At 45.9% G+C, this 27,850-nt stretch overlaps 1 protein-coding gene across 1 annotated transcript in view; it reads left to right on the plus strand.

Annotated features, from left to right (window-relative positions):
• The first annotated feature begins 16,030 nt into the window (after nt 1–16,030).
• Nucleotides 16,031–27,850, plus strand: part of GAD1 (glutamate decarboxylase 1) — a 37,385-nt gene continuing 25,565 nt past the window's right edge. Inside the window, exons 1-5 of the mRNA XM_054830715.1 lie at nt 16,031–16,770; nt 18,006–18,152; nt 20,212–20,274; nt 25,574–25,732; nt 26,464–26,706. Of these exons, the coding sequence (XP_054686690.1) occupies nt 18,083–18,152; nt 20,212–20,274; nt 25,574–25,732; nt 26,464–26,706 (535 nt within the window). The 5' untranslated portion in view covers nt 16,031–16,770; nt 18,006–18,082. The remainder of the gene's footprint in view (nt 16,771–18,005; nt 18,153–20,211; nt 20,275–25,573; nt 25,733–26,463; nt 26,707–27,850) is intronic.

The following is a 27,850-nucleotide window of genomic DNA, read 5'->3' on the forward strand; positions in this document are numbered from 1 at the left end:
ACCATTTTCACCATCCTTATAACCGACAACATAAATACTGTATGATTTGATCATGCTGATGGTGATTTGGTGTTTGTGGAAGCCACTGATAATACTGATCTATTTATAGACTTTCAATGACAAATAATTGAGGGGATTTGAAAGTTCCATAAGCGGAAATAAGCCTTCCTTATGCTTCAACATAGTTACTTCATACACTCACTGTTTGGAGCACTTTCACTTGTTTAAATATGTTTTCAGTGTCACTCTCAACCATTAAAAAGGGGAGGCAAATATCTGTGAGTTGTAAACAAAAAAGTTCAAGGAAGTGAATGGAACTGCTGAGAGATGCAGAGTCAGTAAATATGATTTCTACTGTTGCCATCATTTAATACATGTCAAAGAACAGAATGATGCTGTCGACCCTAGATGGGTACTTACTGCGTGGGAGCTTTCTGTGCCACAAATTATATTTAAGTGAAAAACATACATGCAAAAGAACCTATTCTTGGGACTCATGTTCAGATCACAACCTTTTTTGGCCATGGTACAGACTGGAAGCTCACTAGCTTTGTTCAGCAAAAGCTGAAAAATACTGTATTTTTATTGGGATATTATTATTATAATTTGGGGGGAGAATGTGTTTTGTTTTCTCTGTGTGGAAAATAATTGTTTTTTAGTATAAGGCAGTTTAGCATTTGGACCACAAGTGGTAAGCAATGATGTCTCCCCTGCAGAACAAATCTCTAAAATACCTATTGAAAAATAGGTCTGATTTCACCCCTCTATGTACTTTTGATTACTAAGTGCTATGTAAATATTAACAGGAAGGTTTTTGAATAGGTGTTAAGTCCTCTGAACAATTTAGGTAGTATCCAGTTCTTTCAGTGGTTGGTCAGTGGGAGGGCTGTCAACAGGAGGTGGCTGATGGCCATTGGGAGGAAATGTTCATTAATAAATCTTGCCACACTGACCTCTGTGGCTTCTCTGTTCACCTGTTCATGACCACAGTCTTGAACTACAGGTTAGCAAGATGTGCCGGGAGCTGTATATTTTCTATCCCAGCTTTTCTTTCTGATAATGGTAGGTGTCCCGAAGAGACTGGTGGCACAGATGAGGCAGCTGCAGTCAGCATGATCTGCCATTGCCTAGGGTGAACACAAACAGAGGGGAGAAAAACAGCATTTCAGGCAGCCAGAGAAAACAAGGTTTAAGCTGCATGGTTTTGTCTGCTGGACATGACTTAAAAATAAGCATGGTCTAAAATGTGGAGGTATTGTAAAACCTTATTTTTTGTCAGTGAACCCAACTTTGATCTGGGTTGCCTTGAAATTAATTGCAAAGAAAAAATTCTTTATTCATTATACTCCTTGAAAAGCTTGGATAATAGAAGGCTTGTTAAAATGTGAGATAAAATTTCTTTTTCTTTGTGGAAAGCAAGAAAGGAGAAAGGTAGCAAGCTAAATGACTTCCTTTCTGATACTTTATAAATGAGGAATTTTCATCTTCCGGAGTGGGTTACTAAGGCATCATATTATGTCTAGAACTATTTTGTCCTTCATTTTCACATACGTTCATTTTTCAACGAACCCATTTTTCTGTAGAGAATTAATATTTAATATAGGATTATCACAAATCAGTTATCGTAAATTTTGCTGTGGCTGTAAAACCTCATTAGAGATCAGTTTGGTGAATAATGATGCAATTTTTAGTATTTCTCTCATTTATATGCTTGGGATTTTTTTGTTTGTTTTTTCCTTCTTTTTTTTTCCCCACTACTGGAAAATTTTTTGTAATATAGGATGTTTCATCCAAAAGTGTGAAAAAATAAGAATTCATTCAGCATTCTTCCCCAGATGATATAAGAAAATACAGGTATGGTTTGTATTAAAGTTATCTATGGTTTGTGGGGGTGACTGTTCAACTGAGACACTTATGATGGGTTGATTTCTAGTAGATGTTATAAGCAACTTGTAGTTGTACTGCTCAGTTGTGCAAAAGAATTTTAATTTTTTTCCCTCAGGTCTGAATATAGTGTCTTGGCACCTAGCTGGAGAAATTTTCACCTGTGGGATGAGTTCTTATCTCTGTAAAGCCTTTGCCTGTAAACATACTTCAGGTATGGGAACTATGTTTTTTCATTCTGTTACCTCCTGAATATAGCTCTGTAGAGAATAGTCTTTTATGTAGTAACAAAAAGAAAACATTTGGCTTTTACCGGTGTGTCGCAGAATTCAATAAATACATGGTGGATGCCATGCTAGATTGACATGGAACTAACACCTGATGGCAGACATGCTACAGAATAATTGCTCCAGAATAAAGTTTGTACTTTCTGAAGCTGGAAAGTCTGAAATTCTGATTGCATCAATAACTTTGTGTGGCAGACAAGAAGATTTGGCCAGTGTAAAGAAATTCTACAGAGGAGTTCAGTGAAAATTTCATTTTATATCTCTACAGACTATAGAAATAAAGTTACTTTTTTAAAAAAAGTAATACAATGACCAGTTATTAAAACCTTATTTATATTACTTGTATCTAGAAATCAAAAATCAAGGAAGTTGGACATGAATGTTTAAAGTGAAGTGTACTTTGAGTTATTGTTAATTCTCCATGTAAATATCTTCTGTAGAGTTCTCTTTTCCACTTTGTTTTTTTCCAAATTTTTCCTTTTTGGCATTAATGATTAAGTAAATAGCCACTATGGAGAAGGGTTAGATGCCCAGGGAGGGATGCCTGTAATTCAATATGTTGAGCTGAGAAGCCTCCTAAGCCAGTAACCTGGAAATAAGGAGTTTAAGTCTCCTCAGAAGAGTTTCCATCCTGAGCCTTTTCCAAGAGTTAGGCACCCACCCTTTCTCCTAGCACAGAGGAAAAGATGGAGTGAGAACGCTGTTCTCCCTTTTCCTGAAATCTGAGCAGTTGTACATTCTGAGGTTTTTTGAAACTCAGTTCATTTTGCCTGCAGGGATTTAAATCTCAATTCTCATTCCTCAGGGGAAAAAAATCAAACCAAATTGTATACCATTATGGATAGGGGCTGCGTTGTACATCTGCTGAAATTATTCCTTTTCCCATGATACTATTAAATATTTGTCATGCCAGCAAGGAAGGAACAAGTGTGAGAATAGCTCATTACAAATATCAAAATGCTGTCACAGGAGTCAAAGACATAGGCAAGGTGTGAGGACAGAGGTAATGTCTTTTGTTGGACCAGTTTGTATAACTGAGGAAAAGTAGATAAATACTGGACACAGAAGCACTTCTTCAGGTCTCATATTGAAACAGAAGACTTCAAAGCTAAGTGTAAGTTAAGACTAATGTGGTCTGAGTTTAAACTGATATCTGTTAGTTAGGCTGCAAGAGGTAAGATGGTACTTTTGAAATAAATGGGGTATTAAAGGGATGGATGGGAGAAGTAAGGTGGTTATCTCCTAAGGAAAATGCACCAGATTTCTCGCTCCTATCTAATTCCATCCAATCTTGTTCTTGCATACTCCCCTCTAAGCATATGCACCCTCTTCTGATTGTCTTCATTCCTGTACGCCTGTCCTTATTTGTGTGGACCTCTAAGTACATGCAGGCTTGAACTAAAATATGTGATTTTGTACATTCTTTCCTACTGCCTTCCCAGTTGGGTAGACCTAAAATACATAGTACTGAGTCATTCCCTTGACTTTGCTTTGTTTTTCTTACCTGAACCACCATCTTGCGTGAAGGGTTTGTCCCCAAAATATTCAGAGAAATTTTTGAGAAATTACTTTCTTTAAAAATTGACAGTAGATGCTCCCTTTCACCATAGTTTCCAAGGAATGAGGGGCCAAACTTTCTTGAAAATAAGCCCCTTGGGAAAATGGCAGAATTTAGCTTGTGACTTTCCATTGAGAACAGCCAATTTCAAAGGAAGGAATTTGGCTGTATGCATTTTACTAAAGACAAAACTCTTTAACAAGCAAATTTAATTCTTAAAAGGAAAAGAAAGAAATACGAACTTTCCCACAAGATTGCAGTGAATTCAAGCTGTCCTAGAAGTCTGAAACAACATACGTTTTTATGTAAGTACATGTTTAGTTTTTGTGGTCTGTTTTCAATTTAGCATTATCTTCCAAATTGGTCAATATATTTTCATGTGTTCTGAAAATTATTTGTATGATTGAAAAAAAAAAATAAATTGTGAACAATACACGTTTTTTCATCTAAAGTAAAGATGTCAATTTTCTCTTTTAATCTGTGTAAGTCATTGTTACACTGGAACTGCAACTGATGTCTCCATAAAGGTGTTCTGGTCTGCATCAGTCCTTTGACATTTTCATATAAAAAAAATTGAATTTTCTTTACTTTTTTTTCACTTGCTACTATATTTTTGATGACTACTTTTACAAAAAATTATTCGCAACTGAATCTTATGGGACAAAGCTGATAAGATTAATATCACTGAGACTCAGTTGAGCCCAGTAATGTGACTCTGTTTGTAGCCTAAGAGTGATTTTTAAATTCAAAAATTTAATCATTGATGAACATTCATTCATTCATTCATTCATTCACATTCATTCAGCTTTTTGTCCTGGGTATCAACAGGAGGATTGCATTTAAAATCAGATGGGTGTATAGACAAGAGAGATTTAGACAGCTACCATTTTGAGTTCTTACTAGTGGAAGATGCCATCTCAGTCCCATTGCATTCTTGCAGTAAGAGATTATTATTTTTTCTTCAGGTATAATATTAATATCTTTAAAGTTCATAAACTCTTTTAAGTAAATTTTTAAAAGGAACCTTTGGATGTAATCATTAAATAGAAAATATTTAAAACTATGTACAAAAAAACCTTATCGGTGATCATCACTAATGAATAAATGTTTCGGAGTTAATCTGAATATATAACATGCTCTGCAAGTGCTATTGTTGTCATTAATAGATTATTCTGCTTTTTTAATTCAGATGAAAAATAATCTAGGAACCTTCAGAAAGCACTCAGTAATGAACTTGATGCTGAAATTGAGCCAAATACTATTGAAAATCAAAATAATTATGAGCCACTAGGAGAAATATCAGATGATGATGAAGAAAGTAGCAATGAACAAAGTGAAAATGAAGAGGGAAAACTTGCTGCACCAATAGAATTGTTGGAAGAGGTAAATTTTCTTTATTAAAATAACAAATTAACAGCATGACTAAGTATTATGGAGTCAGGTAAGCTGAGGTACCAATTCTGCAGTGAATGCTTCTTAATTCTTGTCAAGATTTGTCAGCAGTATTAATTACCTAGTTAGCTGGCCTTTCATTCCCAGACCTAGGTTTACATGTGATTTTGGCTTATAGTGAAAACTACTCATTGATGAAAATGATACATCGTGTCAGTTATTACCATGATTTCTCAGCAACAACTCCTGGTAATAAATATATTTATATATTTTGCTATGTTTGCCAAGCAGCACAGCTATGGAGGCCTGGTTGGTTGGGTTACAATTGTTTCTCTCTTGCCTGCCTGCTTGCCATCAGTTAATTGAGTAGTTGTCTTTAGTACTGTATTCTTCGATCTCAATTGCTGTTGTTTCCAAGTCACCTCAGCTGGTTTCTCCTGGCTCTTTGTTCATTACTTGGTCACCAGCTCCTGCATGCACTGTTCTTTAGGATGGGGAAGGGAACCTTCATTTCAACTAATTTTTGTTTTTTGTAGAAAATGCAATAGAGAGGGAAGGTTGATAAGGGGAGGAAGGATGGCAAAACCCAAAATACTGGGCACTTTGCTGTAACAAGAACAGTGAATTTTGTACTATCTTGCAAAAAAATGCAGTTGCACAGCCACTGTCTAACTGAATCTTGAGGGATTTAATTATGGCAGGTTTCACCTCAAAATTATTCTTCCATGTGAAATTTTTTAGTTTAATTGGGTTTTCTCACTTTATGGTGCATGTGGTATGCAAAATAATATTAAAGCTTTTTCATGTCTTACTATTTTAGGGTTTCTTTCAGGTTTAACCTGGTGTCTGAATTTTCTGTTATTCTTATTTACAATATAATTATTATATCAATTACGATCTTTATTTAAGTTCTTTATGATCTTACTGCTCTTAAATGTCATTTGTCTTCTTTCCATTCTAATGCTAGAATTAAAGTTTAACCTGGAATTATTAATGCCATTAGCTTTTTTTTTTTCTTTGCATTGCAGACATTACTCAAAGTTATGATACTACCCAAGAGCAGAGGTTGTAACAGTAAGCTTGATAGTCTTCAGGTTATGAATATCCATTTCTGATATGTGTATATGTAAAGTTTTTCATTGGTATAACTGCACTTTCATGAACGATAAGTGCAGACTTATTTCTGTTTTTTCCTGTTTATTTTGTCATCATGTACATGTTTGCGATATATTATGTTGTCACATTGCAGTTGTAATCTATGAACCAGAAAATATTGAGACCAAGCAGTTTTTTCCACTTCTTGCATAAAAGGTGTTGATGGATAAGTTTGAGAATCGCAACTGCAATATTTATTGTAGAGGCATTCTTGCCTTTCACAAGGCAACACTGAGAATTACTGTACCAATAGGAACCTGACTATGTGTTTAAAAAGTCAGTAATTGAGAAAATACTTGTGTTACATCTGGATTTTCTACATCTTAAATAGGCTGCCTCTTCTTACAAATATAGAAACAGTCTTCTAAACTCAGAATAAGTAAAATGGACCAGGTGAGTTCCCATCATCTGTCTCAAGATAATATCAACTAACTTGGTCCAAAGCATCAATAAAGACCTTAAACTAATCTGGCTCTCCCTGCACTGAAGTGGAAGGGAACATTTAAAAAAACTCTTTTAGCACTTGGGCAGGAAACTTCCAGCAGAGAATATGTAAAAATTAGTAAAGGAAATCAGTTTTTAAACTACCCCGCATAGATTCACAAAAAGACATCTGATGACAGTCTGAGATGTTACCTATGATCAAGGCAATTGAATTGTGCCAAAATGCAAGCCATGTTTGCCATGAAATGAGTATTAGGCTGAAGGGTGTTAACCTCAAGAAGACCTTCTGAATTCTGTAATATGAGAAGAAAATAATTACAAAAATAATTTAATCCATCTTTGGATACTCTCAAGCCTGGTTTAGATGTACATTTTCTTCTCTCACATATTAACTTTAGCATACACCACTTATTTGTGATCAAGACTTCCTAGTCCTGTATCAATTAGGATATAAAGATACCTGGGGCAGGGGGTAGAGAGAGGGGGAATATTCTATTCTCTTGCCACTCTGCAGCTACAGGAAACAGGAACAACAAAGAAGCTTAAACAGTGGCTTAATTCATCTGAGCATTCTCCCATAAATGAGTGATTTTCTGGTGACCAGCTGTGCTGGTTTTGGAGCTGTGTTGAGCCAATTCCAAGTGCAAAGCGGTCGCAGCACTTTTCAGGATACAAGCTGACTTCATAGTTCTAACTCTGCAGTCTGCCACACAATTATTGCAGGGCTTTCTTCACTTGGTAGAAAGGATTAATCAGTATTTAATGACTTAATTGAAAATAGGTGAAACTAATTGCTCTACTTGCTTCTTTTTAACTTCTTTTTAAGAAGATGCAGTGCAGCAATGAATGTTTTTGTGTATTTTTTGTGGTAGAAGTAGCACAGAAACTTGCCAGTGGGAAGAGTGAAGATGATGAAGAAACAAGTGATGAAAGCTGCGATAGCAACACTAAGAATACTAACTGTTCAAATAGCAATAATGAAGAAAAGGAAGACAGTCCTGATGATTCCGAGAAAGATTAGTCGATGATTTTGATTCTGCAACAGGCATGTTGAAGTATACTGTTTAATCATAATTTCTCTTAGAAATGTCAGTAGTCTTCACTAGCATTAATATCAGGTCTTAGAATTTTTGTAGTCCTTGTAGTATTTTCAAAGTTAAATGTGCAAAAATCACCTTGTACTGTAACTTGATGACTCACGTGAACTTGATGTATGCAGAAGTAATTGATAAAGTATTTTCCCACTGGAGTAGCAAGTCACATGGAAACTGTGATATAGACTGTGAGTTGAGCAACACATAGTATTTTAGGAATATTAGACTTGCTACCTTCCTTTGCACCACTTGAACAGAGGAAAATTAATTTTCCAGCATGATTATATGAAACTCCCTATTCTGCAAAATGATGATGTAGTTTTGAGTGACATAAATGCTGCCTTAAAATAAAAACACTGCTTGCTGAAAATTGTTGTGATTTTTATAGCCTTGACAGTAATGAAATAGCTGTTAAGAATACTTTAACAGAAAAGCCTTACCTGAGGTCTTTGTAAAAATGTATTGCTTCAGTGACAGACTCTTGTCCAGATTTCGAGATAAACCATATAGCACTGGCAGCTGGCACTTGAATAAGTGCCAGTTGTAAAATTGATCAGAAAATCTACATAATTGATAAGATTGTGACTTGTACCAATTTAGTATTTGTTTATTGTTAACATATATAGAAGTTATAGACTGAGTTATAGAACTACAGTAGCGATGGCAGCTGTCACTGTGGTGTGAAATATTCAAACTCAACTGGGGAAGTTTGAATTCACACTCCTGGTGAGTTTGGTCTGCATAAAGAGATTATAGGATTGAGACTCTTGAGTAAATGTACTGCAGATATTCAGCTGTTTCTGTGGCCACAGCTATGCTGTAGAAAGAACAAAAGTTTAGTTTCTAGAAACAGATAAAAGATAAGTAAGCCAGCTGCTTTCCAGAGAGAAGTGGAACACCTCCCTTCTCACTTAAATTGAAAGGATTGAAAATGATCAACCTCTCTGAGGTTGTGATTCCTGAATTACTAATACTCATTTTAGTGTCCACATCATTCAGCTTCTATTGCTTGGGTTTTTTTAATTTGGAGATTTTTCTAAGAGGGAACAATTTGCTCAAGACCTAAATGAAGTCATATTCATGCTTTTAAAAATGACAGGTAAAAATCATAGACTGGTAGTCATTCTTCCTACTTTATAAATATGCTGATTTTTCTGGACTGGCATTAAAACTTTAAAATGACTAAGATATGCTCTTGAGAGTCAAATTCCCTTTTAGTAGAGTATCTCAAGAATAGATTGTATATATAAACTCAAGATGGTTTACATTTTGTGCTAATATCTTCTGCCATTTTTAATGCAGACATCTATGTGGGATGTCTGCCATATGTATTGCCTCAAATCAGTTGGTGTCCACATGGAGAGGACTAAGTGAACCATGTTAGAACACTGAAAGAAATAGATAATAAGTTAAATGTTTTTAAAAGTTTGGATATAAATTGGCTGGCATGCCTATAAAAAGATATGCATCTAACTCAACAGATAGTGCAACTCTCTGGCTTTAAAATGATGAAAAAATGCTTTGATTAAGCCATGCTACTGCAGGTAAGGCTTGTACCCAACTCTTACTGTATTTACAGTTTATTTTTTAAAAACAGTAAGAATTTTACTGTACAAAACCTTAAGTTATATGGGGATGGAGAATTGGACTGAGTGTAATCACATTCAGTAAAGTCAACTAATGAAAACCAAACGTAGCTAACATGCTGTTCTGGAGTAGGCAGAAGAAAAGATAGAGTAAACGTATTTTATTAAACAAAGTTTAGTATTGCTTTTCACTACAGAAATTCTAAGGCCTGATATTAATGTTTAAGACTATATAGTAGCCATTTCATGCTATAATTTTAAGGGTGTATTTTCCTTTTACCTCAGTGTAAGAAAAAAGTGTTTACCAATGATCTGTCTAAACATTATTGAATAAATGCTTTGTGTGTTCTTTTTCATATGAAAAATAAATGCTCAAGTAATAATGAGACTATCCAAGTTTATAAGTCTTGGAGCAATAATTGGTTAATATTTTCACGTGTAGATAGATGTGCCTATATATGAAAACTTCTGCGGTTTCTTATTGCCTTTAGCTGCTGTGGTATCTCTGTGTTGTGTTATTTTTATTTCAGTAATTCCTGATGCAGATCTGTTTGGGTAAATATGACAGAGAAGATGCTTATCAAATACTTGTGACTCTTAACAGGACTTAGCTTTGCAGTGTCTGTTTCTTTGTTTAACCCCAGCAGCATAAAGGACATGAAACCACAGATTTTGAGATAATTTATTTTACTTGAAGAGATCTTCCTGTGTTGCAGAGGTGCCTTTGCAGTTCTCCAGTACTTCATCTTGGTACAAGGTAAATGTGTCTCTATCTCGGAGGCATCTAAGACCATTCCTGGAGTCCCTGTCATTTCCAGTATATTCTTGTTCTTCATGTTTCTTGTAGAGAATTACTGCAAAGTGAAAGAGAAGTATAATCGTGATTTGGGTTTTTTAAAATTACTTTCAAAATGGGCATGTCATCTGCTTTCACAGTCCCATGCTCAGAAAAAAACCGAGGTGCATGTCACAGTACTCAGAAAATGCCCCTCTGGGAATGGGGAGTGCTTAAGGTGCTCTGAAGTTTGAATGATTGTCATAGCTATTTTGTTTTTATCTTTATACAGTGTCCATAAATGAGACTAGGTGAAGCTCACATACTGATACTGAGGAATTGGACAGAAAAGCATGAGCAAAGACAAATGGACTAAAATGGAGGGTCTCTGAAGTCCTCTGAAGTTTTACTGAAACTAATTCTGTCTGGTTAATCAAAATGAGAAATTAATTAAATATCTTGGGTCTCATTTCTTATGTCTAATGACACAAGTTACATTGATAACTGTAAAACACAAAACTAATTTTCATTCTTTGCTGAATGTGCGGGGTTTTAAACCTCATTAGTAAACACTTGTTTCTTGATCTTTTGAGTGGCTGAAATTTGTCAAATAGTTTCTGAAAGGACTTTGCATCTTTTGTGGGTTTTTGGTTTAAAATTTGCATTTTCAAACTGGCTGTTGATCAACAAATATTTCAAAGTAGCAGATTAATCTGTAATGCCTTTATCTGATGTACCTAAGCTTTAAAAAGCTTTGTTGTGGCCGAATATGAACTGGTAAAGGTGGCATGGCTAAGTTGTGTTTCTTATTCTAGTGTCAAGTTGCTAACACCGTCCCAGATGACAGCGGCTCTGCTTTTTCTTGTGGTCACCTTCTTCTGGTGCAGCTATCAAAATGCCAGCAAGAGGAGTCAAGAGCATTAGGTAAATGTGAGCTTGCAGAGAAGTTTTGAAGGGCCAGAGTAGGACAGGAATTTATTTATAAATAGGTCTGAATATGTGTCTGTAACATGACAGCTCTAATCTGATTTTCTCCCTGGGGGCTGATGTCTTCAGTTTGAATCACCTGTCTCTTGATCTGGGAGAAGTGTTTTTTCCTTAAAATTGCCCCTCGATGCTCTCGTAATACTCCATACTAATACTGAAAAGAGGCGTGTGTAACAGCTAATGGCTTTGCTTAAAGCTTATGCACTTCTCCATTACCTCTAAATAGGAATCTGTTTATTGTGAGAATGCTAATGAAATCAGCTTAGATTAGGGAGTATGAACTACTCAGAGAGAAAGAATCTTTTTCTTAGCTACCCATCTGTTTTCTGTGGTGGACAGACTCGGTATCTAACCTCTCAGAGTGCAGTGTGCCTGTTGTCCATTTTTGTAGTTGTTCATATTGTCCTGATTGTGTTTCTGTGCTATGTTTGCACCTTGTTATAAAATTTAGGTATTGGTTTTCTGCTTAAACCACTTTCATTTCAATCATGTGCACTTAACCTCCCTTTTTGGAAAAGGTTTTTTGGGTTTTTTTCAATTTCTGTAATACTGTAGCTAAAAAGATACCAGAAGGGTGAAGGGTTCCAGTTATGGTCATGCTGAAGGCATACTGTTTCACAAGTACTGATGACTATTCAGGGTGAACTGACAAATTCATCAAGGCAAAACCTGACTATCTACCACAGAGAAAAGAGGGAAAAGAAAAAAAAAACAAAAGCCCCCAAAACCTGAGACTTAGGAAAGCCCATACCTAAGACTGAGTTACGATTTGAGAAGTAGAAAAGTAGCAGAAAAGCCCATATTTCTTGTCTCCTGCACATTCTTTATGAAATATGCTTAATTTAAATAAGGTATTAAAAAATCCCAGAGTCCAGCTTTCCAAATTCATTCTGAGATTGGAGAGCCAAACTGCATTGTCTCCTACAGCAGCGTTACTGAAATTACTGAATGTTCTCATTGTAAACTGATGCCCTCCTATGGGATAAAAAGATATAATTCAGTGAGACATGTAACAATTATAACAACATATCACAAGGGGAAAACCCGGCATTAGCTGTCTTGGCTCTACAGGGTTATTGGGGGAGGCAGGAAATAAATTTTATTTCAAACACAGGGTAAACAGTTGCAATTCCCTAAAACTGGTAGAGAGCAGATTCACTGAGTGTACTATCACTTTTGTTATCATATTTCATGCTGCAAACACAGTTCCCCAACTTAAGTAATTTTGTTTGATCCATCTAGATAAATAAGGTTTTCTGTTGGGTTTTATTTCGTTACGGTTTGGAAGAGGGTTCTTTGCTTACTTCCATGTTTGCTTGGGGGTTTTGAGAGTTGGGATTTGCTGCTGCTGTTGTTTCAGGATGTCAGCTGTTCTTTGGGATGTTTTTCAGATGAAGCAGATCAAAATGGACAGCAACACATGCCAGCATGGATCAGGAAGGGGACATCCTGAAACAAGAAGCCACAAAGTATGTAAAACAATGTGGTTCAGATTAGACTTTTCTAAGTGCCCTTCATCACTGCAGTGCTGAATGTTCTAGCTGGCAGCTCTTCTTGAGCTGTCTTTGAAATTTGAGTGATGGACATGATCCTTAAATATGGGACAGTTGGGTACATCAATGACTGACCGATCATAAAACCCAAAGAAAACATATCACTCATCTTCAATACATTTTTATCCAGTGCCATAAACCAGCAAAAGTTGTCTGTAGAGTAGGATTATAAATCCGTAGTCCTCACCAGTTTTCCATTTGTAGCATTTTCTGGACAGGGCCATATAATTAGAGCAATAGTTTGATTTTTTTTTTCTTGGCATGTTCTTTTTTTTTTGTTACAGATATACAGTAATTTATATCTGTATTTTTTAGCTCTGCAGGTGATAGCCAGGAAAGTTCTGAAATATGTAGTTTTGAACAGTTTTCCAATTTTTCTTTGTCAAGAGTTAAGGAAATCTGTCATTTAAATTATTCCATTCTGTTAAAGATACAGGTAAATGAGACATAATTGTGTGCCAGAAATGGTAGAAAAAGAAACAGATAGCTGATGCAATGAATATATTTTGTAGTAATGTACTGGATTACAAATTATTGTAACTGTGCAATTAAAAAAAAAAAAAAAAGAATCACAGCCTGCAAAGATGAAAATACAAACCCACAATTTCAGGAACATCCCAGAAGTTCAGTGTACATACTGTTGTATACGTTTTTAAAGAAAGAGTGTGCCTGGTACCATCCAGCTAAAATATTCACAATCCAAATAAAATGGCAATTAAAAGGTATCAGAGAGAGAACACTCATGGAGGAAAAAACAACAATCATAATAATCACCAGAAGGCCAATTTACTGCCTTGCCTGCAGATAAATGCATTTATAACATCACTACAGTTCAGAATATGAAGAAACAAGAAACATTATTGCACAGTGCCTTTCCCCTATTTGCTTTTCCATTGGCATGTAGTTACACTGTGAATCCTTACAGTGTAGGCAGGAGGCACTCCTGCTGTCAAAATACTGTATGCAGCTTCTAACACAATGACTCTTCCACAGGCTGTAATACAAATATTAAAAAATTTTCCTCTGCTCAACAGTCACAGTTATAAACACTGTATAATCATTGAATGGTCTTTGTTGCTAAAGATATTTATTGCATCACTTTCCTTCCTGTGCCCATCCAGGGTACTCAAGATGCGTATTTTAGCATGTCCAGTTAGTAGATGCAGATGAACTAAAAGAGACCCCATGGTCTGGCTTTTTTAAGTGAATTCTAACCAATGTGCTGGTTACAAACTTGGACTAAGGGAATTATACATCTACATCCTGCTTCCTTGCTGATACTGTGGGTCAGGTTTTTTTCCTGTGTTTCACATCCTCAGTAAATGTCAGGGTTCAAAGCAAAGATCAAGTCTTCTGGGGCTCCAACCTGCAAAGAGATTCTCTGTAACCCGTGCCTACAGTGCACTTGAGCAATAGCCACAGGGAAGGGACTGACACATGGAAAGAGAAAACAGCAGAGAGGGGTTGAGCAAAAAACTCGGGCAGCACAGCTAAAGGGAAGGCTTTGAGCTCTCTCACTGAAACCGGTCCCTCTCTGAGTGGCCTCGCCTGGGTGTGTACATCTGGCAAGAGTGTTTCAAAGGTCTCAGTTAGTGTGGCGAGCACTGAATGAAGCTTCCAGAGCTGGAGTGGTTTGGGTTTAGGTCGGATTTTTAAGGGGGTCCGTTGCAAAGGAGAGTTACTAAGCGTTTCCTTGCGTGGTGTACAGCCGCCCTGTAGATGAGCGGGGAGAACGAGGGGAGAATCCGCGGAGCCCCAGGGTTTGCTGACTCCCGCTCCTTGTCGCCGCCGGGGCCAGGACGAAGAGACCCTTGTCAGCACAGGCTCCGAGCAGCCGCAGCCGCTCCGGGCGGGCTTTGTGCAGGCCGGCTTTGCTGAGAGTCTGGGCTTGAGATACAGCACCACCTAGAGGGGACGTGGGGCGGGGAGCCGGTGCCGGGCTCGGCGGGGTTTGGTTTCGACATTTTTCTGCCCGCCAGGGAGCGAGGGCGGTTGTATACCCGCCTGGGGCCGTGCGGAGCTGCTGCCCGCGACGCGTCCCCCCGGGCCGTGGGGCTGACCTTGCCGGGGCGGACGCGCCGCGCCGGACCGCCGCTTGCGGGGCTGGGCGGGGCGGCCGCCGGGGGCGGGGCGGCCGCTGTCCGCGGTGCTGAGCGGAGCGGCCGCTCCCGGGCACGGGCGGGGCGTGGAGGGGCGGGAGGCGCCGCGCCGCCGGCGGGATCGAGGTGCCAGAACGACTCTTATTTCCAGTATGCCGCGGAAAGCCCGCTGGTCTTAATTGTCTGGCTCCTTCCCCTGACGGGCCTCAGCTTCTCCAAGGATGTAAATATTTATGTTAAAGCATGTCTATTTACTCCAGACACACGCACTTCTGGAAGGCCAGAAGGGAATGAATGGGGGCACATGCTGTGTGCCTGCCGGGCAGAGACACAGCCGGGTCGCGCCTTGCAGTGACCGATGGCTCAGGAGATCTTTGCGTGATCTTTCGTTGACTCTTTGTACTGCAGTCCTGCCACGATTTCCTATGAATGTTTGTTTGCGTTTATAAAGACAATTAGCTACAGTTATATTATTATTTCTTACGCTCTGCACTGAGCAAACGTTTTGCCCGATTGGTTGAAACCACCTTTAAAACGATAGCCGGGAATAGATGGGTAAAAGGTCATGTCAGCTAGGGCTTTTAGTACCTTTAAAGCTATGTTTACAAGCTATATTTGTGTTGTCAGTGTTTTCATAACGCATCCAGTTCCTAGACAGTAGGTGTGCTCGGCAAAGCAATCGTCTTGGCTACTTAATGCTGTCTCCGGTCAGTCTCCTTTCCAAATAGGGCTTGTAAGTTTTTGCTCTTCTCTCGAGTCCTTCAAGAAGGACACATCCCTGCTGCTCGTTGGGCTGCCCAGCACCCCCTGCACCCGATGAAATTCTCTGGCTCCATCGGGCTGTTTCCCCTCCTCCTGTCTCAGTGCAGATTCCTTCCAGCTCCTTACGTGCCATCTTTGTGAGAAGGGTTTGGTTTAGGCACCTGCGTAGCTACCGCGACATGCTGAAATGTAGCACCGCGGTCACCACCGCAAAACGTTGGCGAAGCATGTTCGGGGTGTGGGGTGGAGAAACACAGATTTGGGGTTGTCGAGAGTACAAAAAAAATGTTGGTCTGACGTTTCTTGTTTTAGCAAAAGGATGTCTGGTATGAAAATGAGGGCATGTCACAGAAATCCAGGTGTTCCCCTGTGGCCGGGAAGACAAAAAGAGCGGCAGTGCCTGTGCCTCTGCCACCCTCTGGCGGAGAGCGGAGCGGAGGGCGCTGCTGGCAGCCGGCCGCGGGGACCGCGGAGTGAGCCGGCGGGGCACATCGAACCCTCGGCACAGCGAAGGGGGGGGTGGGTTTGCTAAGCTACAGTTCACACAGACCCCCCGGCTCACTCGTGCGCCGCATCGTGCGCAGGGGAGTGCCGGGGCCGCAGGGACGGTCCGAGCCGGAGTTCGCACCCGTCGCCTCTGCCGGTACGCTGATGTGTGCGGCGCTCTGCCGCCTGTTAGCACAGCCCGCGACCTCGGGTCAAGCCAGTGCTATCTAGGGAAAGCCTCCGGCACCGTCCGCACAAGGGACTCAACGGGGTACTCGCAAGGCAGAAACCCCTTCCTGGGCTGACGCCCCCGCCGCTGCTGGGCAGCCCTACCCGCAGCGGGAGTCAGCCCCGCCGCCCTGGGGCGAAGCAGACCGCCGGCGGCAGCCGAGGCCGGGTGGGCCGCCCCTCCCCGCCCCAGCCGGCCGCCCCGGCGGTCCCTAGCCCCCGTGCGGAGCGGCGCGGAGGGGGTGGCGGCAGCCCTGTGACTCATGCCTGCGTCGAAGCAGATCAACCGGCGATTCACGCTTTTAAAAAAGCAAATCCGAGCACTTCTGGAAAAAAAGGTCATCTCGCATTAAATTCCGCGGCGCGATTGGTATTCCGACGTCGTTTCTGGCGGAGTTTATAAGCGGCGGGTCGCTCCCAGGCTGGAGTCGCCTTGTCTGCCTGGACTCCGGCAGTACGAGTGGTCCACTCGTCCCCTCGGTAAGTCTCCTCTAAACAGCTTCCTATTTTTCAAATCTTTGGGAACCTCTTTCAGGATCTGGAGCTTTTTTTTTCCTCTAAAATCGGTTTTGGTCGCCGTCGTACCTATAGAGAGGTAACGGGTATTTTGGTACAGCCAGAGCCTTAGACATTGTGTTAACCTGTTACTTCACTTCCAGGCATTGTCTAGAGAATCTCTTCTCCTTTATGGTTGTTTTCTTTTTCCTCTTAAAAAAGTGAAATACTTGTTTTCCATTGAAATCATGGATCCGTTGCGTTTACACGCGGGCGTAAATCCGCCCAGCAGTGGAAATGAATCGGTAGCTACCGACTTGAAAAAAGCCGCTAACAAAGAAAGCGTTCGTTCGTTACCGCGACCTTCATTTTCTTTACAAGGGGAATAAAATAAATCGCAGGTAGCCGTGGGGACAAAGAGACGAGCGGGGCAGTGACCCGGCAATTCTCGATCAGCGACCCTGTATTGGTTATCGGAGCGCCGTGTCCGCCAGGAAGGAGCTGAACATCTGGCGAGGAGCGAGGGCTGGTCCGGCACCTTCCTTCTCCCAGACAGACATGCCTTCTCCTGCCATTTGTGCCGCTAAAGCGAGCGCGGGCACAGGAGACCGCTGGTTAGTGCTGGAGCACGTACTGGTCCCGATTTGCTGGAACATGTGTGTGCAAATACACGTGTGCGGCGCCTGTCATTGGACCTGGGCAAAATGCACCTTTGTGGTGGCGGGGGTTTATCCGTCAGTCTTTCCTGAATGCTTAGCCTGGCATGTTTGGGGCTCGGATGATAACGCACAGAAACGGGCTCCGTTTGGGATTGTAGGTCGTTTGGGCTGGTAATTTCTAAACCCGCTTTGCACGTTGCTTTCCATTTGACGCGAGTCACATAATTGCCCTGCTCAGCGGCCACCGATATAATTGCGATAGACTTCATGCTCCGCTAAATCCGTCACTCAGGCGCGCGGGTTAGCGCCTCGGCATCCAGCGAAGGGACGATTTTGCTCTTCAGCCTGTCGAGGCATTTTACCGGCGCGCCGCTCGCGCCTGGCCCCGCGGCCCCGGCGCGGCCGGCTCCTGGCCGTCCGGTCCCTGCTCGTCCTGCCGCCGCCCCGGGACCTGCGCGGCTCGCGCTGGGCTGCAGACTGCCGCCCGCCGGTGTCCGGACGGGACTCCTGTGCGGTTCTCCTGGAGACCAGACTACTAAAACCGCCTTTTCTTCCTTCCAGCAAATTCCTTGCTGCCCACCCCTCAGAGGAATATCGGAGGAAACCCGGGCTACGGGGACTGGGGCTTTTCTGAAGGCATGGCTTCTTCCGCTCCCTCGTCTTCCAACGACGCTCCGGACCCCACCCCAACTAATTTGCGACCCACAAGTAGGTTTTAATATTTTCCTCGTTTAAAGAATTTTGGAGGCTTTCTCCACCTAGGCTTGGAAAGACCAATTTCGAAACGAAACGACAAATCCGTGAAGCCCTGTTCCGTGCCGTTAAGCAAGGTGCGGAAAGTGCTCTACACAAAGAAACCATCTTCCTGGTGGGAGCGGGAGAGGTTGGTCCGTGGCGAATAAAACGCTAGTAGGATAAGCCCACCTCAGCGACCAGCGCTGGCTTTATCGTACGGCCACATTTGAGGGATTTAGACAATAAACTGAACACCCAGATGGCCAAAAAAATCGAGATCTTGTAAGGGGTGTGGAGAAAATCAATCAGTTAAAGGACGAAGTTACACCAGTGGCTTAAAGCGGGTGTTCCCCCCCTTACATTTTATAAATGCTAATGCTGCAGCTTCCTTTCAGCCTACGCTGAAGCCTGTAATCAAGCGAAATTTGGATGCTAATTGTAGCTTTTCAAAGCCTTGTATTCCTAATTGCTCTGAATTCGCCTTGAGTTATTGAGGTGTGAGTGGGAAGCAGAGGCTGCTGCAGGTGGATAGAGAATCAGTTTATAGCCCTGCCAGGCAATTCAGACCGTCGCCTGCCGAAAATAATACTAAAAAAAAAAAAAAAAAAAAAGAGGCTCGATGCTATAAAGCATCAGAGACAAAGAGCGGGCAACAGTATGAAATGAAAGGTTGTCAGGCACAGCAAAGCGGGGAATAGCTTTTACCCTGAAAGGGCTACGAGGCACGAGCATCGGAGTCATTATTGTCATTATTCTGCAACTGGAAAGAACGGGGGAGGGGGCGAACGGCAGCACTGGGTCTTGTTCCAGGCGGGGGTGACAGGCTCTGCTGCCTTCGTACACGCAGAAATCGAATTAACTGGCAACGCGGCTAAAAATGAGATAACCTCTGTCAGCGGCACCCCGCCTTGCCCGCCCGGGGCTCCCCGCCTGCCGGCACGGGCAGCGCCCCCGCCGAGAGGGCTCCGCCGCCCGGCGGGCAGCGCTGAGGCGCTTACCCCGCTTCTCCCTCCCCGAGGGCCCGGCCGCTGCCCTCCCCGCCCAGGTGAGCCGCCCACGTCCCAACCCCTCTGCCGCTTTCTCCCCTCACGCACCAACGCCACCCCGGCCCCTCAGTGCCACCGTCCCCGGGCACCCCCTGTGCCCTGCCGCGGCCGCTTCCCCCTCCCCGCCGACGGCGGTGCCCGCCGCGGAGGCCGCCGTGGGGCCTCCCGCCGCCCGGCGGGGAGGGGCGGGGGTTGCGAGGCACGGCCCGTGCCCCTCCGCCCGCTGGGGCCTCGTCTTAGCGACAGCCCCACGACTCCACCGCCGGTCCTGCGGCTGCCCCGGCGCCGCGGGCGAGGGGGTCGGAGATGCTCGGCTGTGCTCTGGGCCGAGGCCGGCACCCCTTCCACTTCAGCCCTGGGCTTCGCTCCTCGCTTCCCCCCGGCTCAGCTGGGGCCAGCCGTGGCATGGCCGGGCTGCCGCTTACAGGGGCTGGGAAGGAGCTTGTCCTCTCTGTCGATGCGGTCGCGCCGCCGGCGCTGCCCCCGCGCAGGAGTCTCGGCAGCGTCTCCTCGGGCGTGCAGGGCCGGCGGGCCAAGGGCTACCGGCACCGGGGCCACCATATAGTGGGCCGGAGCGTCCCTAGTATGGCCGTCGGCGGCCCGTCAGTCCGGCCGAGGCTTAGTCATGCAAGTCCGATCATCTAGTCAAATACTATTTTTCACCCAATTAATTCCTGAACTCTTTTGTGACCCCATTTCACGCCATTTTATTTTAAGCTGCCTCTTCCCTGGAGCCCCGCCAGTAAATTATTAGATGTTCGGGTCCCGGGTGCCTTTCCCTCTCCTCTCGGCGGGCCAGCGTGTCACTTCGCTGTCACCCGAGCCTCAGCTGCCCCGCGCGGGGCACGCTCCGGCGCCGCCGAGCTCGGGAAGCAGCCGTTTCTCCCAGACCTCGTGGAAGGGGGCGCGGGGGAGTGTGCAGCGGAGCGGCAGGGCGGCCGGGGAGACCCGCCGCCCCAGGGGAACGTATCTGTTCTCTCTTCTAGCTTACGACTCGTGGTGCGGCGTGGCTCACGGGTGCACCAGGAAGATCGGGCTGAAGATATGCGGTAAGTCCGCCCGTGCCTCGCCGTGCGACACCCCAAACACACCCTCACGCTTCGCGACGCGCCCTGCCCCGGCCGGGGCCCTCCCGCTGCGGGTCGCCACCAGCACCGGGGGCAGCGGTGACCTCGGGCGCCCCCTGCCGGCCTCACGGCGGCTCCGCGGCCCCGGCCCGGCCGCTGACACCGGGCGCCGTGCCCTCCCTTGGATTTGCGTGGGCCGAGGCACTGTCCGCCGCGGGAGGGACGGCTGTGGGCCCCGCCGCCCCTCCTGCCATAAACGGGGGTGTGCAGACGCCGGCCGCCCCCGGCGGGGGGAGCGCAGGGCCCGCCGGGGAGGCCGGCGGCGAGGAACTAGCGGGCGGGGGTTTGGCCGCCTCTCACTGTCTGAAATTTTTCAACCTTATCTGACTAGAAAATACGGATCTCCTGGGGGAAAAAGATTAACGAGAGCCTTATTAAAGAGCAATTCGTCAGCTTGCTGCGCTGGTAAGATAGCGCTGGCAGCCATTCAGCGCGCAGGCACATGAAATGCAGGAAGGGAAACAAATGCACAATCAGATCGCAACGTTATAGCAAGAGATTCATTTGCAGATAACAAGCTGTCTTCCTTTTCCAGATTTCTCAGTAGCGCTTTCGCAGACAAACAGCCAAATATTCATTTTCTGATGGGGAGAATCGTTCAGCTTAGCCCGTGCCCCTTATGAATAGAAATTATTTCCCATTTTCCCCAGCTACCTCTTTTTGGGGGAGTGGAGGATTATTTCGTGGGAGAAACGGGGCTTTTTTCAAAGCAAAGATATATTTAAACCTCTTGCCCTGCTTGCCCGAGTCGAAGCTCATTCGCTAAGGGTTTTGTTACATGGAAGTTTGGACTGGAACAGAATCAGGGTGCGAATGTTTAGCCCTGTGTCTGTTCGAGATTTCATTGGCACCCGCAGGCGACATTAACGAGCAGTCGCTTAGTTCTATAAATAGCTCCTGATCTGGGTTTAATGGACCGTTTCCCTACCCGTCCCTTCAGTGGCTGGAGCGATGGGCTTTTTCATCATCATTTTAATTTAGCCCGGCAAGCAGAACTGATAAAGTAACGCACCGTTAGGCTTGTTCCGTGTTGCTAGACTACCGGGGTTACAGAGGGACATCGCAGCTTCTCTCAATGAGATCAAATACACTGAAAATTAAATATTCCACCATTTTGGATTTGAGAAAGGCAAAAGAGAGTACTAGAGGCTTTGTGAAGGGAATTCAAAACAAACAGGGCTGCTGTGTTTTTTGCTCGGGTTTGGTGCTCGGTTTTTCTTTTCTGTTTTATATGAAAAATATACTCTGAATAGCGACAGTGATTCGGAACAATCGGATTCGATCGCAACCACTGTTTTTGATCGTATGGACCCTTCCATTTGAATCTAACACCTTCACAAAGACAGAGAGGGAAGGTTGCCTTTGGTAAATACATACAGCGAAGTGTTAGCGTTGCCAAGAATCCTGATTAAACATGCTAAACAAGTTGACGTTTGACTATTACAGATGATATCCCCTCGTCTTTACCTTTCATAAGACATCATTCCAGAGCCTAAATATTGTGCAGACACAAAGCTATAGTAAGCCAGGCGCCTCGGAATTGTTCTTGCTGTATCGCACAGAAATCGATTAATTTTGAATGCAAACTTTAAATGAGGGTTATGCTCAGAGGAAAGACAGGTCTTGAACAATGAGTCGGTTTTTCCACCTGTGTTCTATATTGTGTGTTTGACATTTTCAGCAATTACATATCCAAGATGTATATGTCATTTCTTCTCAAACAACTGACCGATTTAAGGATTAGCTCCTTTCCTTTCTGGTTGAAAGCCACCGCCTGAAAAGAGCCCTGCTGCTGCCACACCCCCACGCTCTTCGTCTCTGCACATCTGCACTTAAAGAAAAGAGAACATATTTTAAAGCGGTTTAATGAACTGTCACGGTGGGCAAAGTGCGGGCAGATTTCCCCGTGTCTGGAGTTACATGCTACACCTTTCACTGCCACCTCGGCAATGATTATCGCTGCTGGGACCGATCCTGCTAACATTTGCTTGGCGTCAGTGGAAATGCTCAGGTGCGTCTTTCAGCTGTTTGGCCCCAGCAGCTGATGATTCCCAGCCCGGCGAGCAACGCAGGAGAGTGGGATTTCAAAAGCAGCCATGTGAGTCAGAAACCCGTTTCCGGAGCGACTGGGATTTATGCTGCCAAGTCACGCAGGCGGTGCTGAACCCCCCGGCCACGGAGGGAACCAGAATTTCCTGCAGCTGCCACCAACGTGTATTGACCCAGGGCACGGACCGGGACCCGGCAGGTCTGTCCCTGCCTCGGAAGCGGAGGTTCCCACAGGGCAGCGAGGCCGAGGGGGGTTCACATGCCTGCCTTGTGCGAGGCGTGATGTGAAATCACGCCGGATTTGTGGTCACGTTAGGGACCGAGGAACTCCTCGCCAGTCTGGTCTCACTCGGCTTTTAAAAACTCGGTCTCTTAAAGCGCATCGATGAAAATACCTGTCAGTGGAGCACCTGCCGGAGGTAGCCGCTGCTGGGAAAGGCTGCGCTCTCTGCTGCTACAGGAGAAGCAGCGCGGACGCTGTTTCATGCGCTGCTACTTGCTGAATCTCTCCTACACCGACCTTACTTTTCGCATAGGATACAGACGAAAGGTTTGCTACAGTCACGCGCTTCCCCCCTAGGCGCGGAAGGAGCCCTGGAGCGCAGGGTGCCGCGCTTCCCTGCAGCCCAGGACGCGGGTCGGTGCTGGGGACCGTCCCCCACCCTCACTTAAGGAGGAGGAGCGCGGGGAACAAGAGGGTCCGGCGGCTCCAAACTGGGGGGCAGCCTCTGCCCCGCTGGGGTCCCCCAGGTACCGAACCCTCCAGATCCGCGAGATACCGCCGTGGCCGAGGGACCTGGGCGAACGACACGTTATCTACAGCCGAATGAGCGATGCCGGGCGGCAGCGGCTTCCTCCCTTCAGGCTTTTTTTTTTTTTTAATCTCCGCCCTCGACCCGCCCCACGCGCGACCGCGCAGCCCGCGGGCCCCGCGCGGCGTACGCTGACAGGCCCCGTGCGAAGCCGCTCAGAGCCCCAGCTGATCCCTGCCGCCTGAGCTCGCTGCCTCCGGCTTCGGTAGATAATAAGGGGAGCCCCCGCGGGGAAGAACCGCCGCGAAGTCGTTTGGGCAAGGGGTGAGCTCCGTGCCCCCGGCGTGCTGTCACCGCCGCCTCCCTGGCTCAGCTCTAGTTAGTCCAGATCCTTCAGGGAAGACCCGGCCTCTCTGAGCCCGGTGTGAGCCGAACCGGAGGCAACTGCAGCCTTTCTCGGTTACTGAAGCGCTGCCACCTCCTTTTCCACCGCAGCCTCCGAGGGACCCGTGTCTGCACGCCGAGAAGAGAGCCAGTTGTGCGGCGAGGAGCACGGCTCTCGGGGAGACTGCTGCTCTTCTTGCAGACGTCTCTTCCCACTGAGAGCCTAGAAGAAAGAAATGGAAAAATAAAGCAAAATGAGGCCACAGGACCTGGGGAAAGAGGATCGCTCCGGAATTCAGTCTAGACTGCGCCTGCTTCGGTATCAGCTGCTCCACCTCACGAGCAGGCGAATAGCACTAGCTGTTGCAGGAGCTGCAAGGACCGTTAAAAGCAGTAACAACAAATTTTATTTTTTTTTAAAAAAAAGGTAAAGTCATCGATCCTGGACGGCTAGTCCTAATTTATGCACAATGAGAGATTCCCTTAAATAGTTTTTTCTCGTATAACTCTTGTTCCTAAAAGCATCATAGAAAGAAACTAATTAGTAGAAGATCAATATTAAAAGGCAAAATGTGAAGTATTCACTGAAAGGATGGGCTAGACAAACCTGCCTGCGAACAACCATCTTAGAGATTCGTTTGGGTGCCCGACTGATGCAGAAGGGGCTGCCGACCGGGGGCTACGTTTTCGGTAGCTTTTACGGGACTGTCAGCTGGCAGCAGGGTCCGAGGCACAGGTACCATGCCAGGAGCCATTCGGCCAGCGGCTCATCGTTGCTCCCTTTTCTCCGCACGGAGATGCGGCCCCCAGGGCCTGCCCAAGCCACAGGGGACCCGGGAGGGCCGGCGGTGAGCGCCCGGCGGGATGAGCCCGCAGTCCCGGTTCGCTGTCGGGGCTGCGGGCGGCCGGAGAACGGGGGCACATGGCCGGAAAGCGGAGGGCATTGGAGAGAAGCGACATTAGGGGACGTGGAGGAACGAAATTACAGCGTTGGTTTTCCTCCCTGCAAATTCCTCCTCTCTAGTGGACACCCCCAGCCGCGACGTGCTTTGGTTTCAATGGTTACTTGTTTAAAAAAAAAAAAAAAAAAAAAAAAAAAAAAGGCCGGCGCTGCCGTACTGTCTGCTCCAAACATACAGGCACGCTCGCTGCAGCCTGGGAGGTCAAAATCCGTTGCCTTCGTTAATAACGAAAAGCCCAACACTATGCGTGCTTTAGCGGGCATGGATTTAGTAGATCAAATCCCGAAAATTAATTGTTCTCTCTGCTTTGTTAAAGTAGACAGGTCTCGTTACTCGCCGCGGGCCCTGAGTGGCGCCCACCGCCCACCTCTTGGGGCGAGAGGATTTATGCTGTTGCACATAACAGCAATTGGGATCGTGTCCTGGGCGCCAGGGCTGCGTCTCCAGTGAGAGTGGAGCTCCTGGAGAGCTCGGGGATGATTAGTGTTAGTATCAAAGCATCTTTTCAGGTGGAAAATCCGCATCTCCTGGACACGTGCTGGTACGTACTGATAACAGAAAGGTGGGGTTGATGAGTGCTACCGGTGTCCTTAGAGCTCTGGTGCTCTCAGGATGGCTGCTCCAGAATGGCTGCTTGTTCTCATGCCTTTTGTGCGTGAGAGCACCATGAGGAGAACTGAAAGTGGCCCTGATTTTAATCATACATCATTGCCCCTGTCTGCTAGGTCCATAAACTTCGCCTGCAGGCTGAAATAGCATTGACTCATCCTGAACTCTCTTCTAGCAGCTGATTACTGAAGTGGAATCTGTCTGATCGACTTAATAAGAATTTACCACTGCACTAAATGACGAAAATTTGTTTTTTGCATGGCTGGGTTTTTGCAGTTGATGGCATTTTGAGCTCTCCCTCCTGGAGGCAAATAATCCCCATAAATACTCTTATTCCTGACCTCATTAGTCAGATCCAGAGCCAGCACTGCTTTGAACTGTTGTCTAGAGAGCTGCTTTAGATATTTCTAAACATGTTGGGAAGCGAGAAAGCTCTGACTTGTGCACCTTGCAATAACAATGTAGGGTTCCTGCAAAGGACCAACAGTCTGGAAGACAAGGGCCGGATCGTCAGCTCCCTGAAGGAAAGGCAGTCCTCCAAGAGCCTGCTGGCGTGCGAGAACAGCGAGAAGGAATCCAGGTTCCGGCGCACCGAGACAGACTTCTCCAATTTGTATGCCAGAGGTAAACGCCCTTTACAGCTTCTGCTTGCTGTAGCTCAGGCACACCCCTTAGTAGTCTGTCCTCACCTCCCATGGAAGTGCAGCCATGTTCAGACTGTGCTTTTGCCTGGTGGTTTTTGAAGGAAACTCTCTGTGTCTATGTTTGCTGAGAGCTGCACTGGCGATGCGTACAAGTTTTTTGAAATGCAATTTTGCGCACTTTGGGCTGTTCCTCTGCAGCTCAGCTCCAGCAGTTCCTCCAGGGTCACTCAAGATCCAGCCTTTGGGAGGAGAGTGATATTATATCTTATTTTCTCCTCAGTAAAATAGCAATGAAACGGTCTGTGATTGCTGGTACGGCGCCATTGACGAGGAGGGTGGGGAAGGGAAATCAATCCCTTTGTGGGTCGTTGGGTGGGGAGCATTGCAGGAGAAGGGCAGGTGGGGGTTTGGGGGTGCTCTTGGCCCCCGGGATTGGCAGGGGTGCCTCGGAGGTGCCCCTGCTGTTCCTGCGGGAGACCTGGGCTCGCCCTTGCCCACCGGGTGAGAGGGGCCAGGAGCCCTGGGCACAGCGGCGGGTTTCACTCGCCTGGGAGAGAGCAGGGCAGCCTGGGGCCAGCCGCCGGCCCTGCTACAGCCAGGCTGTGCCGGGGCTGCAGCTTCCAGGTTCTGGGAGAGCTGTGGGCAGCCGGGGCTGGTTCATCTCCACCTGTCGGTCCGAAAGCAGGTGCTGACATCTGGTTTGCCCCACAGATTTGCTGCCCGCCAAGAATGGTGAGGAGCAGACCATGCAGTTCCTACTGGAGGTTGTGGACATCCTCCTCAACTACGTGAGGAAGACATTTGACAGATCCACCAAAGTGTTGGACTTCCACCACCCGCACCAGCTCCTGGAGGGCATGGAGGGCTTCAACCTGGAGCTCTCAGACAACCCTGAGTCCCTGGAGCAGATCCTGGTGGACTGCCGGGACACGCTGAAATATGGAGTGAGGACAGGTAGGTTCTCACACACTACTCTGGAGAGTCCCTCCTGGGGCTTTTCTCTGGCCCAGGGTGAAGGGAGGGGGTTTGAGCCCACGGAGGTAAGCCCACACCCTCTCCACACCCCTCACCTTGCCTCTCTGGAGGCTCAGCTCCAGGGCTGTCTGCGGGCGCTGGAAGTGTCTCTGCTCAGAAACTTCAGTTATTGATGCTCCATCTGTCCCTGACAGGTAGGGCTCAGTGCTGTTTGCAGTGCTTAGAAACAAGTTTTTAAGACATAATCTCTTTCACTTGATGAAATGCGAACTGTATCTCCAGGGAGCAATATCATTAGGTAAATGAGGGCATAAATGACACTGAATTTGCAGTTTTTCTTCTTTATGTTCACCAGATGTTTAATGAAAAAGAGACTGAAATTCTAGGAATCCTCAGTAAAGGAACCCTGTGGATTTCAGCCCATTACCCAGGAGCCCTGCCTGTCCAGGTCCCTCTGATTCAGACAGAAATGCCCATTTATACTCCTTTTACTGGGTGAGCTGTGGCCAGGCTCTAAAAAAAAGCCTTTGCTTTTTCAGGCTGTTTGGCCTGAAATGTTTTACATCTCTGCCAGCAGAAAGCTTGGCTGGCAACAAGCCCTGACTGCTGTACATACCCAAGCAGGTGAGGAACTGGACCGGAGCGGGGGCCGTGTCTCCCCTCCCCAGTCGTGCTCCAGCATTTCAGGGCTGCTGAGTTCTACCCGGCGAGCTGCCCTCTTCAGCACGACACGGCTCGGCACTGCTGCCATGACGGGCGGCGGTCGTCCCGTGGAGCTGAAGCAGCGGGAGCTTGCAGGGGGAGGCTTTTGTCTGGCAGTCTCTGGGTAGGCAGCTGCGAGCAATGGCTCTTGAACGACGGGGCGCTGCTTTCTGCACTGTTTAGTTATGCAGCTGTGAAAAACCAACGCAGCGCACTGAAGGAACAAAATCTTGACAACTAATGTGGCAGACAGCTTCCTGTCTTTTCCCATTTACATGGTGGTTTTATTTATTCAAGAGTGTCAGGGGCATATTTTGATTTAGTATCCTTAATCAAAGGGACTGTATTTCGCTCCCAGACCCGTGGTCATTGAGCAGGTGGCCAGCAGCAAAGCCAGAGTCACCGCGGCCTGTGTGCCTGC

The sequence above is a fragment of the Grus americana genome, chromosome 6 (assembly GCF_028858705.1).
Source record: "Grus americana isolate bGruAme1 chromosome 6, bGruAme1.mat, whole genome shotgun sequence".
Taxonomy (NCBI): Eukaryota; Metazoa; Chordata; class Aves; order Gruiformes; family Gruidae; genus Grus; species Grus americana.